Genomic DNA, 14,131 nt, shown 5'->3' on the forward strand with positions numbered 1-14,131 from the left:
CCTGTCTGGTTGCTCACCCCTAATGCTGACCCTGTATGTCATAAATATCATGAGGTAATTTAAACCTATTTAAACCAATTTATTAAGCTCTCAAGTTGTAAATGCTGCCTGGCCCACAGCCAGTCTAGGAAAAGCATTAGAGGATTCTGCAATGGCTTGGATTGATATTAAGCAACTGTTTTCCTCCCAGTTCCTCAATTGCTATAACATTAACTGCTTTATTGATCACCACACAACAAATGGTGCCACTTAACTGCTTCGTTTGGTAAATTGGTACAAAAGGACTCATTCCTCATTTTTATTGGAGGTATTTGTCAGCAATCAGCACTGCAGGACTCTTTCACATAAACATTTGGGAGGAGAGGAGCTGTGTGTTTTTCACTGCAGGGTATCAGCTAGGCTTTCTTTTAAGTTAAAAAAGTGAAAGCGTGGAAGAAGTTTTGCTAAAAATACCTTGTTGTGTAAATAGAAACCATGGGCATATATTGATATTGCATCACTAACCCATAAATACCATAAAGAAAATAAAAGTAACTCTTGATACTGAGCTGCCAATGGAATTTCTGAGCTCAGGAAAGATTAGAAAAAGCTGTTCTCCAAGCCAAGTATTTTCTCACTACTCTTTGCTGCCCATTGCTGCCCTTTTCCTCAGCAGGGGAGCACTCCCAAAGGTGTCTCATAGCCTGGCCCCCCATGGGGGCTTGTGTGAGTGCCTGTGAAGGGGCAGCCTGGGGATAAGTAAGAGTGGAGGAATGATTAGGAAGGTCAGAAACATCCTCTGGGACAGGTTAGTCATGGGAGAAGCCTCATGCTGGCCAGCTGTGCTGTGCACACTCACAGAGGGAGAATTCCAGATGTTATTCCATCTCCTCCATCAGTCCTAACTGCAACTCAAAGGATGAAATGTATCAGGAAGTCCAGTCCTATTCTGTTATGACCTGAGCTGCAGATACTGGTCTCATTTACTTTCAAAGGCTCTCCCATTCTATTAATCCTATTTTTGTTCTGGAATGTTTCATTCTATATAGAAAAGACTCTGCCCTATTTTGTGAGTCTGCAACTTTATGTGGTTAAATCTATCAGAAGAGAAAGAGCTGTATAAATAAAACTCTTTAAATATAATTCCAGGGGCTTAAAAAGCAACAAAATAGGTCTTCTAGATTCTAATATATTTTTGGCTAATGCCTTTTAAGAAAACTTGACCCTACCTGGAAGAGTATAATCTATCTCCTGTATGTCTGTATTAGGTGTTTAAACTTTTTTTTCCCCCCTCAATTTTTAATAGAGACCTAAACTTACATTATAAACCTCATCAGCCTTCCTAAACATGCAGCAGAGTTGGTCTTTTCTGGAATCTGCTTACTTTTTTCAACTTTTTCAGTTTGCCTGTAAGAATTCTTGCCCCTCTGTTCTTGATAGACCAGTTAGCTCTGCTTAATCACAAACAAAATCAGATGGTTTATCACAATGAAGCAGCAAGTTGGCAGCTTTACCATAAAAGGGAAAAAAACAGACTGAAACCATGTTCCCCCACTCACTTACTGCTTCTTTACATTTGTTAATAACTGCACTGCCTAAAGGGGACATTTCTGTACAGTCCTGCTGAGGACACAGTAAACAGATGGCTTCTCACAGCTGCCTCCTTTTCTAAGACCTTGGGAACTGTGTTTCCCTCCCATACCTCCAAGTAACTACCAGGTTGTTTGTTTTTCCATTTTTAACTCAAGCTTGCATAAAAGTGGCTCCACAGAAAATAATCTCCTTGAATCTGCAGAAAGCTGTAATATATCTTCTCCATGATGATTTACTGCCAGAAAGCTTAATAAAGGCCTAACCAACTACACAAAAACTTTGTTACTACTTCTACATAACATGACTTTTCACATTTGTATTGTCTATCCCTTCTTTTTTATTTCTGCAGGGAAGATGACAGAAGGCAGCAGAATTACTGTCCTTACTGAGCAGTGTCTCAGCTTCACCATCACTGGAAGCTGGCAGTGCTGCAGGAAGGGTCATCCACCCACCTCCAGCTCCTCTTCCCTGGCTGCACTGCCTTTTTTCCTTCTGTGACCAGCATCCACAGACCACACAGTGCCCCAGGAGGGGGGACCCCCTTCAGCACAGCAAAAAGCCAGGGATGGCTTTCACCTGGAGCAGTTTTGCATCATGGCTGCATGAAGAATCCTGCTGGCAGTGCAAGAGACGGGATGGGGATCAAGCCCTCTGTATGAAGCAGTAATCATCTATAGCTGTCCGTAAACACAGCCAGGAGGGCCCAGTTCAGTGTGGTAACTGCTGGGGACACACACACAAACGCTCTTGTAGGATTCTCAGTCTCTGAGATTAAAGAAAATTGAAGTTGATTCTCATTCTGGCTGGAAATGAGCATCCACGGCTGTGCCTGGGCAATGATCAAACTGCATTAGTGACATGCTAATCAGCAGATTCAACAAGACACCCAGCACTCCTGGCTGAGCACGAGACAGCATGACTGTGATTTGCAAAAGGGCTTTAGGTGCTCAGAACCACTTGAAAGAAGTGGAAATTTTATCTTTTCCCAGCCAACATCTTTGATAATACCTGTGGCCTGTGAGATGTCAGCTTTTCTGCATATTTGGAAGAAAGTCTGATTATCTGATTGCTGATGGCTGTGGCTAAGTGTTTTTATCAGAACAGCTTTGATGGGAGTTAAACATCATCCCTAATGAAAACACTAACCCAGTAAGTCTCTGAGGCAGAGGAGGAATGCAGTGTGCACAGCTTGGGTTTTCTGCTGGATGTCTGTGCCAACACAGGGGAGGGTGAGAACACAGAGGGCTGTGATTCCCAGCTGATGAACCTGCAGTAGGACCAGAGATCTGCAGAGGCTTGATTCATCAAGAGATAAAGGATCCCTGAGACATCTGAACAAGCTGATTGCTCTGGGCCAAGTGGCCCTGGTCATGAAACAGCAGTATAACTCCTCAGTCTTATGAATCTACGACATATTTTACTTTGGCAAGCAGAAACTATGCAAGTTTCCAGATAAGGAGCAGTACTGCTCTACTGTTTCCACAGGCAAAACATTTAGTGCTCTGACCCATGTTTATGAGTAAGAACTTTTGTTTATTTTCCATTTGGAAATAGGCTCACAACCCCCCTGCAGCTCTCTGTGCCTATACGTGTTGCGTGCTCACACAGAACCGTGTTGACGCCCACTTTCATCACTCCAACATGAACAGAATTTTGGCTGAATAACCAGAGTTATTTTGAGGGTTGGTTTAGTTTTATGCACAAAACATGAGTAGGTTTTTACAAACAAAAGCACAGCTTTAAAAGCAGCTGGGGCCCTCTTCAGAGATGGAGAGACTCCAAGATGACATGTGCAAGTAAAACGTGGGTGTCCTGGGCTTGTGCTGGGAGCTCTGGTGGTTCCACTTGCTGGCTGCCGTGCCAGCTGTGCGTGGTTGGGGTGGGAAGCAGTGAAAGAGCATCCTCTTAGAGGTTCAGCTGATCACCTACTCCCTCCTCATTCCTTCCCACTTGCTCTCCCCCTCCTCTCTGCTGCCAGGAAGAATTGCAGTGGGGACACATGAATAATGAGGAGTAACTCCCTGAAAGCTAGCAGGGCCAGGAAATTATTCTGAGCACCAAAAAAGTGAATTGATAAGAGCCTGCAATCTTGCTGCCTTCTCCCTCCAGCACACAGCCTGGGAGGCACAGCTGAACCCATGCTGTTCTAAGTGCAGTTAATGGCCACAGGGAGGGCAAACCAGCTCCAGAGGCTTCCCATTGCTCAGGAGAACATGCTGGGAGGGACAGGAGACAGTCAGAGAGAGGAGGAGTGGGAGACATCCCTGTGCTGCCTGGCTCAGGCTCATCTGTGCTGAGGCTAGTTTCACTTTAGACAGAAAACTCATGTATTGTTTTCAAGACATTCTGTTTCAGCATAGGCTGCAGTCATATGGGTTTGTTTTTTTTCCTTTTCTACAAATAGCTTATAGCCCTTTTCTATTTTTTCCCCCCACCTCATTTCTAGAGACAAGAACAGTACCCTGCACAACTGCTGCTGGTCTGCAGGAGCCAGGAGCTTCTTCCAGATCTCTCTTCAAAGCTCACTGTTTAAATAAAGGATCAGAGGGAGAAATGGCTTCAGTGCCTGCTTGGAGCCCTGGACAGTGCTGGATGCAGAGCACAGGGTTCAGGAGGGAAGCTGGAGCACAGATAAGTGACTGTGGCATAGTGGGATGACCTTCTGCCAAGTAAGTTTTTTTATAACTGTGATTATATCACACAGTGTGTAGGAAGGTCTGTTTCCAGGATATTTTTGTTGCTTTATTGGTCCTCCTCTGCTGCACTGTAGCTCTGCCTTCTGGGATGCACTTAAATAAAAGAATTGAAATGGCTCCAGAAAAGAAATGGCATATAAGCCATAGGAAGGAAAAAAGTCCTAATCCTGGGAAGTCCTAAACTATAGGGCCAAGTCTGTGAATCTTGCTGAGCCATAGTTGTCAGCCAGAATTTCTGTAGGTTCAGGGTCCTTATGAGGGCAAATAAGCTTCAAAATGTTTTGTAGAGCTCCTGGTTTCCTGTAGCACCCAAGGTCGATGTGAGATGGCACCTGGTCATGCCCTACGGTCTGGAGGTGTTGCACTTCACTTCAGCTTTTTTTACCCTAAATGATGGTTTTCCTTAGAACAAAATCCCCTCAGTCTGTCAGAAGTGACTGCAGGAGGAGGAGAGCACTGTGAATTTTGGGGTTTTGTTTGCACCCTTTGGGGCCTGACTGCTTTCCCACTGCTCATCGCCGTTCCTGTTATCAAACAGAGCACATCTCAGCTCAGGGCTCAGGACACCAGGCTGTGGGGAAAGCAGCCCCAAAACACTGCCTGAATCTGCTCTGCTGGGGGAGAGAGCAGCAATGCTGAGACCCAGCAGCGCTCACAGCTAACTTTGGAATAGTCTGCACTAGTGGAGAGGGAGCATTTTCCATGCCCGTATTTGCCAAAACTATTTGCTTGACTTTGAAACCTTCCCACATGCCTCGACACAGATGGGTAAAAGGATTGTTTTTCCTTTTTGAGTCACAGTGTTTGTGGACTGCTGCTCCTGCCAAAGAATTCCTCTGAAACTTCTAGAAAGGCAGTGCTGCCCTCTGTGAGAGCTCTTTCCTGGCTGTGTGCTTGCAGGAGCACATGTGGAGCTCCCAGGTGTTTGTGGCACCTCCAGGGTGCAGCGGGGCTGTCCTACCTTGCAGCATGCTCCTGTAGGCCGTGTCGGCGATGGCGTAGATGTGCGGCGGCATCTCGTGCCTCTTCTTGCCCTTGTACATGTCAATGATCTTCTCAGAGTAGATGGGCAGCTGCTTGTAGGGGTTGATCACAACGCAGAAGAGACCCGAGTAAGTCTGCAAGGGAATTCAGAGAAGAGCTGGACTTAACATCCTGCGCCCTGTCCAGCCTGGGACACACACGCATCCAATTACTGCCATTTTAGAGAGCAGCGCTCCTTTGTGTTCAGGGTAACAAATGAAGCATTCTGAATCTATGTCTGTGGGTGATTTCCAAGTGCACAAATCATTGTTTCCAGTAAGTGAGCTGCTGGAAAGCCGGTGAATTTAGCAACCTGTAGAAACACCGTGATCTGATGTTAGAGCTCCTTAACTTCAATTATTTTCAGTACATAATCCATACCCTTATCACACATAAGGGTATGGTGACAACTGTAATAATTAATATTTCTTTATATGTGTATTTTCTTATCAGAACATGATATAAATATCTGCTCAGGTAGGCATCAAATTTTGTAAACTGGAATCCTAGGTAAGAAGCTTGGATTGATGTTTGAAGGGTTTTTTTAAAAAAGTTTCTGTGAACATCACGTAACACTGATGACTGATGGGAGTCCTTAAATAAAACTGCTCAAGTTCCAAACAGATGCCTTGAGAGACTAACCATGCCTTCACTGAATGACTATTTCCACAGGAAACTTAAGGAAAAATGTGGGGTTTTTTAGAATCTAATGGAAGTATTAATTTAAGTATATATACATAAACAAGAATACTGACTGCCAGCTCATATTGTTAATCCATTTATTTTAAATTTTCAAAGAATTATTATATTTTTCAATTTTTCCTCTATTTCTAAATATTCCAGGTCTTGACCTGGACCAGAAATTATACCACATGATAACAGATAAAGAGCCGTATTTCACAAACAGTTGCTAAAAGTAAGAAATTTTCAAGGGTATTTAATTAAAAAAAAAATAAATCTAAACACCCAAAATTAAAAAAACAAACAAACAAACAAAAACAACCCAAAACACCCAAGTTATAAGAACATAATGTCAGGACTATTGTGATATTTAAACTGGCCTATGGGGGGGAAAAAAAAAAAAAAAGAAAATAATGGAATTGTGTAGGCAGAAGCAGTTTGTAAAAAATAAATTATTATTATTTATTTGATTTTGTTGCCGTGTGTGTGAAGCAGAGCTCTGCGGGGCGCAGCTGCTGCCACCCTCAGCCCGGGGCTGTGTCCCAGCGCTGCTGGAGCTGTCCCTGCTCCCGGGCAGTGGCACCGGGAGCCTCCGGGCACGAGGATTTCCCTTTCCTGACCATAATAGGCAATGGCCCAGCACGGCCCGGCACAGCCTGAGCACTTTATATGGTATTCAGCACTCGGGGCCAGAGCCTCAGCTGCGGGCTGGGGGCTCCAGCTGTGCACGAACATCTGGGCTGCTCCTGGTGCTGATGGGGATCTCCACCAACAGCTCAGCTTGAGCCTGTGTCAGCACAGCCCAGGAAAACCCAGCTCAAATCCTCGCCAGCTCTCAGCATCCCCGGGCTAAACCCTCCAGTGTGGAAGGTAGGGAATCGCTGGGCTGGATTTTCATTGACATGGGATGTCAGAATGAAACTGCGCTGCTCGCGTCAAAATGAATTTTAGTGTTGGCAGGATAAGGCACTTGAAAAGTGACAGGTTTAGCCTAGAACGGCCACCAAGGCCCTTACAGAGAGGACAAGAAGACATTTTTTAATAGTATAAATAGATTTACTGTACACACTCAACTAATCATCCCCACCCAAGTAAAAAATTAGGAGAGGAAATCAAGGAAATTATTTAGTCCTCCCTTCCCTGAGATTTCCAGGCATTTCCTGACTTGCCACATGCAAGGCTGTTTGCACACCCAGGCACACAGTAACATACCTTTGAAGAGCTAATTTTGAGGCACAAGAGGCAGGCTATTAAGGCAGAGCAGAAGTTGGAGCTGATGAAGTTCAGGAATCCTCATTTCTAACTGGACTGTGACTGATATGATCTGTCACCTCAGGAAATTTAATGAAGCCCTCTTATTTTGGCTAATTGTACCTCTAAGTGTCTGCTTTGCAAGGATTTGGGGGAGATAGATTAGTATAGATGATGTTTTGATACCCCAAGTGTGTGATTGAAAGTGAGGGCACTGAAGCTTCCATGCCTTAAATCCTTCTCCCTGGGGCACAGCCTGTCCAGAGAGAGGGGACCCCCAGAGGGTCTGGAGGATGAACATAATCTGAAATATTTTAGGGGAACTTCCATGGGAGTGCTGACCTTGTGTACTCCTCAGCCAGCTGCTGCTGCTGGGTATTTACAAGAGACTGGCACAAATACACATCTGCATGGCGAATATCTAGGTTTGGGCAGAAGAGTCCAATGCAGTTCCAATATGCATATTTAGATTTAGGCACCAAAGAGAGCATTTTTCACTGTTAAGTGAAGACTGAACAAGTATTGCCCATGAATAACAGAAGGAACTTGATTCTACTCTCAAATCCACTGAAATGATATTGCTGTGTTTTTCATGCTTATATAATAATTTTTGGTGTAATTTGTGTGTGGATAAAGCAGATTCTTCTTCTTCTGAGCAATGTGAAACATGAGTTAGTTGCTCATGTTTCTTCTTGCCCTTCTATCTTAATTATCTGTGATGAAGCAAAAGGCCAGGGTGTTTTTCTGGAGTACAGTCACCATGTGAATTTCTGCACTGAATCTTTCTTTTAAATAATATTGAATGTAAATGCAAGGGGGAGATGAGTTTTTTTTCCCAGCTGGATCGATTATTTTTCTTTAGCAGATTTGGGAATCCCCATTTGCGTCAGTGATGCTCTGGAGATAAAAATGTTGAGGTCATGTTTTCTTCAAATGTGTGGGACTCCAAGGGATGCAAATTAGGCAACGCATGGCAGAGCCAGGAGATGCTTGTTTACTGTTGGTTTTAGAAGAGGGTGAGACTCAAATTCTCTTTAGAGGCCCTCTCTGTTTTTAAAAAGATATGACAGCATCTAGGGCAGTGCTTTGTAAAGCTGGGCAGTTTCAAGCAAGTTTTTCTTACTGAAAATACAGATAACTTGTTACAGTACAAGTCAAATTAATGTCTTTGAAACTTTTACCAATTAAAATCTAGTCTCTTGAGAAAGAAAATTTAATTTCAGGTACTCTTCCATTTCTGCCTCTGTGAAAAACTCCTTGATTTCTAATTGCATTATCCACTCTTAGAAATTAATTTCCTCTTAAAAAAATTCCATAAACAAAATGGAAACCCTGGAACAGCTATTCAGAATGTTGCTGAGAACAACAAAGAAATACCCAATCCCCTATTTTATCCCACTAACCTTCTCCTAATTCTTTTAATTCTTGCAACAATGCAGAACGCTTTCAGGAAAAGTCTATTTTAATCATTAAGGCTGCATGTTCTGATATAATAGCATGTGGGTCCAAATGTTCACCTGCAAACTTAAAATCCAATAAAATAACGAAAAGATGGGAAGTCTAGCTTCTTTCAGGAACTTGATAATGTACATTTTAGTACATTCCTGAAGGAAAGATCTTGAGCTTAGCTCTTTGAAGTTACGCATAACAAGTAAGTAGTTCCTTTGTTGTAGTCCATATAACTATCTTATTTTCTGCTTCATTTCCTACTTTCCAATTTTGCATTCCTCATATTACTAATAAGACATGGACTACTGTTTCAACTTAAGCTCTGTACTTTCACTCATCAGTGATCTGTCATGCAAGTAAAATTTACATAGATTGAAACTGTGGATAACTTTTCTGCAGCACAACAGAGGGATCCTTCATGTAAAATCAAAGATAACAGCTAAATTCCTTGGAAAAGTTTTGGGCTTCCTTACTGTGCTGTTTGCTAACTGTTCATGTGGATAGGTTACAGGATTATCCATGTCAAAATATTCTTGTGTTAATGTACTTGTGAGGACTGAAAGACACAATAATCTTGCCATAACTCACATGAACAAAAAGAAATTCTAATTTGTCCAGGCTTGTCTGATCTGTAACTTGATCAACATGAGGGACAAAAAGGTTTAGTGGATGCATGACTTTGCTTCAGTGACACACTGGTACATGCAAGTACTCTTGCCTGAATTCCAGTGGGTTTGTCCCTTTATCCACATATAAGGTTTAACTCCAACACCACCAACCCAGAACTTTTCAGCTGCCTTTAAGTGGAAGTTTTGCCTGAGAAAAACTGCATTATCTGCCTTTTCTGCATGCTCTTTTTGCAAGTTACTTGAAAACTGTTAAGTGTACATTTAATTAATATAAGAGCCCCTATCATTTCCCCCCCACCCCGAACAGCAGGACTCAGGTTTTGTTCACCTATCAGAGAGTTCCAAGCCAACAATATTCTTTCGGAATTTATACGTTTTGTGGAAGAAACCTTCATATGTTTTAATTTAGTTAAGAAGCAATTATTAAAGAAGCAGGAGTGTCATGTGGAATAAAGTGAATTTAAAACATTTTTGGTTAGGAAGCTGTTACTGGGGGTTAGTACTTGCACGGCAGTGTTACACAAGGCCTGTATCCATGTCCCTTGCTGACGGGACATGGTGACATGCAATAGGAAATGCTCTGTGTGTGTTTGGGTCTACTCACATAAATTAGACCTGAGAAGTATCTCTCCCTTAGGTTGTGCAGCACAGAAGCTTCATTGAGGCAAGTCAGCTCTGCCATGTCCTCCACTTTGGAGAACTTTGGAGGGTTCATCTTCTGGATGTCATCCTTGCTCAGTGTCACTTTCTTTCCATTTTCTGCCAGTTCAACGACCACCTCATCCCCTTTCTCTTCCTTGATACTTGCTGCTTCAAATCCATGTTTCTCTGATGGAATCCAAACCAGTTTCTTTGCTGACCAGTCAGCCTGGGCAAGTGGGTTGTTGATGAAGTTTTTGTCCACAAAGAGGAATTTCTCATCATCGCTGAGAGGTTTTTGAGCCATTTTGACTCAGCAGACACCTGTTGAGGCAGGAAAATATTCTGCTTTAAAGGGATAAAGGAAGGCAAATGTGGAGATGTTCCAGACAAGACACATTTGTCAAATCCTACTGCCATGCAGTAAGTCCAAAGCACCACAGGTCTCATGTCCTATCTCACATTTCCATGTGGATACTTAGTGCCTGTGCAATGGCACAGTCAGAACTGCACCAGGACCACCAGCTGAACACCTCCCTGCAGCCTCAGCTCTTACCCATCACAAAGTTCATTGATTTCAGACAATTATAATATTTCCCATCACCCAAATGCTGTTGGGTGCATACTGAAATATCAGTGCAATAATGAAATAAACAGGAGAATGATTCCCAGGCTGTGTTCCAGCAAGGACAGAATTTAACTTTTCTTGCAAAGGACTATTTCCAATCACTTAATACCATTTCATTTGGAGAAGAATAAGATTAAGACAAGATCAAGAGAAAAAGCAGAAAACAAATGTTGTCAATATTGCTGGTGAAGGAGAAGTAATTTAGAGTTAGCCTCTCCCCGTGGGTCAGGCAGTAGGAGCTGGTCATTTATGAAGGGTAAATACTTCTCACGTGAGAGAGAAGAAATGAAACAAACCTGGAAATTGCCTCAGCTAAAAGATACTCTGAACCATGATGCTCAGACTGCTCAGGCTGGGGAAGATGCAGACACTGCATCTGTGTCGTGCAGTTGCACATGGATAAAGCAGCTGGGTGAATCTGCCCCACAGCTGAGAGCCAGGGGAGAGTTTAGGCTGCTTTGCACAGTGCTGAGACAGGAGACAGCTGCTCTCCTGCTCTGGCCACTGAAGTTTGGATGTGGCTGCAAGATCAGTGCTGATAGTGCTGGAGCTTTGCAAGTGTTCTGCTCTATCCCATGGGGGCACAGGTCTAAATAAAGGAAGGAGGACACAGAGGATTTGTGGTTTGCTCCAGGGCAGAAAGAGTGTGCTGCTTGGGAAACCTGCTGTGCAGTGGAGCAGAGAGGAGAGCTGGGAGGAGCTACAAAGAGCGTGTGCCCAAGAAAAACATCTCTAGGAGACAGAGGCTGTTTCATTTCCTTATTGAGAATGAATTTAATATTTGCAGCAATCAAACAAACATGAATCTGGAGGGAGCTTGGAGAACTGACTGCTAAAGATGTCAACCCATAAGCAGGACAATATTTGTAAGGACCAAGCCCTGTGGTACGTAGCCAAATGGACACCCTGTGCTCTGGGAGTATCAGAGCTTGCTTTCCAAATATTTGTCCTTGAAGCCTTCCCACAGATTAAGGTTTTTTTGCAAGGCCACACTCTCTGAGGGGTCTGAGAAGGAAACACGGATCATGCAGAAGGTGACATAAAGCTTAAAAACAAAACTAGGATTTTTAGAGGTGCCTAAGAAGGTTAGATGATATCCCACTGAAAGGCAGTGGAAATTTAGATGCCTCTTTAAACTCCTTCGACAATTGTCTTGTTTAAAAAAAAAAAAAAAAAAAAAAAAGAAGAAGAAGAAGCTAAGTGTGCTTGTTCTAGAGCCTTGCTTGGAAATCCCAAAGAGGAAAATTCTCCCAGATAATCCATGAAGGTGCAATGTGTGAGGGAGACCTGAGCACTGGCCCCTGAGCAGCGTTCCCTGCTGTCGAGGCTCTGTGAGGGAGCATCTGTAGGATGTGGCCCTCTGCTCGCTCCCAGGAGATTCTTGGAAGAGAGCAAGAGGAAACTATTTGACCTCTGTGTGGATTAAGGCAGAAAATGCTCCCTTGCTGCCAAGAGGGCTGGTAGAGCGCACAGTTCCAATAATGGAGATGGTATTCTCTGCAGCTGAGCCCTCCAGCTGGCGGCTGGGGGGAAGCTGCTGCCCAGGGGAGCTGTGGAAACACTGCCCCATCCCCAGAGCTGCAGCTCCTGGGGCTCAGCGAGCAGCAGGAGCTGCCCTGGCCTCTCCCACTGCTGTGGCTACAGGCAAGGCACGTTCTGCAGCCCGCTGGCCCAGCAGTGCAGCAGTGGAGATGGGGATTTCAGCCCATCCTATGCCCAGAAGAGAGCTACGTGGCCGTGATGAAGCAGCAGAAAGTTTGGATAGTGCTGCCCGTGGCTAAATGCCAGGTGACAGCACTTTTATATCTATAGCAATTAGGTGCTGCTGTCAGAAACACCAAAAGTGGGACTGAAATGCAGAGCTGAGCTTCCTGGGGACAAATCCTGCTATTCTGAGGCTGCCCAGAGAAGATGATGATGGAAATCAAGCTGCCAGATCATCCTGACCATCCGCCTCAAAAAGCCAACTGTAGCTAAAACTGTCGGCCTGTTACAAAACATGTCACAGTGGAACATCCCAGAGTTCTGCTGCCCAAGGACCAAGGAAAAGTTCCTTTCTTTGTTACAAGCTAAGACAAAACCATCTCCCACAGATTCTAGCATGAAACTGAGAGCTGGTCTGTCTGTATTTGACTATGTTCTCCTACTTTTTCCTGTATGTACATAGCAAGGTGCAGAAAGTTTGAAATTCAATCTTTTTCTAAGCAAGATCCATTTGGAAGGTATATAAGGTGGAATGAGCTGCAGAACTTGGAAATACAGCTTCTTATTCCGTAGATCCAAACACTAGGACTAGTTTGAATAATTTGGTAAGAATAGATCCCCTACAAGAATTAGTGAATAGACAGTCTGAGCTGGATCCCAGAACTCCTCTGAAACACAATGAGAAGAAAACATGGATTTATGTGAAAAGAACTTTTCATGACTGAACCTCTGATGTCTAAGGATAACATTTTAGCAGCTTCTGAGTATCACTGCTGTAAGAAACGAAATGCACTTATGAAGTGTGGATTAATGGCTATTAATAATTGAATTAATTTATTAATGTGCACTATTCATTTTCATTATAAAGGAAGGTCTTCCATCTGAATAGAAGGGGTAGAATATAAGCTCCACAAACTCAACTAAATTTGTCCTAGTGAGGACTAATGAGCTGCTAATGAGATGCTGAAATTTTCTGATTAATAATTGGCACTATATCTTCTGTTCCATCTCTGATCAGGACTGCACTGCACTGGGCCAGTATGTGATTGGTACTGGGGAAACAGGCCAAGGGGAAGGACTCCTTACTGCCTGCTGAGAACGTTCCCTGGGAAGGCAGAATTGACCCCCTAGTCAGTTCCTGGGTTTCACCCATAGGACTGGCTGGGAGAAATGGAGAGCCCTATCCACGTGCCAGAGGTGGCAGGAGGTTCTCATCCATTTAGCACAGGTCATGAACAAGAGAATACACTTTACAGACAGAGGTGTAAAGAATTCCCTGGGAATGGGAGAAGGAAAAGCAATCACAACAGTACTACTGATATGAAGTTGCTTGCCTTAGAATTGTGCCAGATCACACCTAACCTGATCCATTTGTTGTACCTGTCTAGCCTGCAAACATCCATGGATACTTCCACAACTCACTCCATTCCTCTGTCTGCAGCCCCACTGTGGAGAGAGATATCTGGCTGATCTTCACTGTCTTTTCTCTTTTCATGTTAATGACAGAAGTTGAATGCTGTCTTTATAATAGTTTATCCTGAGTATATTATTTCAAGGATGAAATATAAATGTTCTCAGGAAGTCCACTTTAATTAAAAGGTTATTGGCCAAGCAGAATTGTCTCCTGACTCAGAGCTTGGAGAGACTGCTTTTCTCCTAAGGAAAAGATAAAGGACACTTCTCCCTTCCTCTGCAGGATGTGCATGTCAATATAAAGCCTTATCACATCTGTACAGGGAATAATTATTGCAACAGAGGAACATATAAGCAATTATTTTCAGAAACCAAGTCCTGCTCTCTTGAGTAGTTTCTGATGGAAGAGTGAAGCAGTAACCTGCTCTTGACTCAAACTGCATTTC

General features: G+C 43.4%; 1 protein-coding gene and 1 long non-coding RNA gene across 5 annotated transcripts in view; one reads left to right on the forward strand and one right to left on the reverse strand.

Moving 5' to 3' along the window:
- Positions 1–14,131, reverse strand: part of MYH11 (myosin heavy chain 11) — a 55,108-nt gene that overhangs the window by 38,853 nt on the left and 2,124 nt on the right. For all 4 annotated transcript variants that reach the window (XM_019008250.2, XM_015642835.3, XM_015642834.3 and 1 more), the window contains exons 2-3: positions 9,906–10,264; positions 5,230–5,386 (exon numbers count right to left, since the gene is read on the reverse strand). In XM_019008250.2, coding sequence (XP_018863795.1) covers positions 5,230–5,386; positions 9,906–10,247 — 499 coding nt within the window. In that variant the 5' untranslated portion in view covers positions 10,248–10,264. The remainder of the gene's footprint in view (positions 1–5,229; positions 5,387–9,905; positions 10,265–14,131) is intronic.
- LOC117245163 lies at positions 1,928–6,056 on the forward strand. The gene is made up of 2 exons (XR_004499499.1): positions 1,928–2,721; positions 4,019–6,056. It is a non-coding gene; the product is annotated as an uncharacterized LOC117245163 (long non-coding RNA).

Source organism: Parus major, chromosome 14 (assembly GCF_001522545.3).
Source record: "Parus major isolate Abel chromosome 14, Parus_major1.1, whole genome shotgun sequence".
Lineage (NCBI taxonomy): Eukaryota > Metazoa > Chordata > Aves > Passeriformes > Paridae > Parus > Parus major.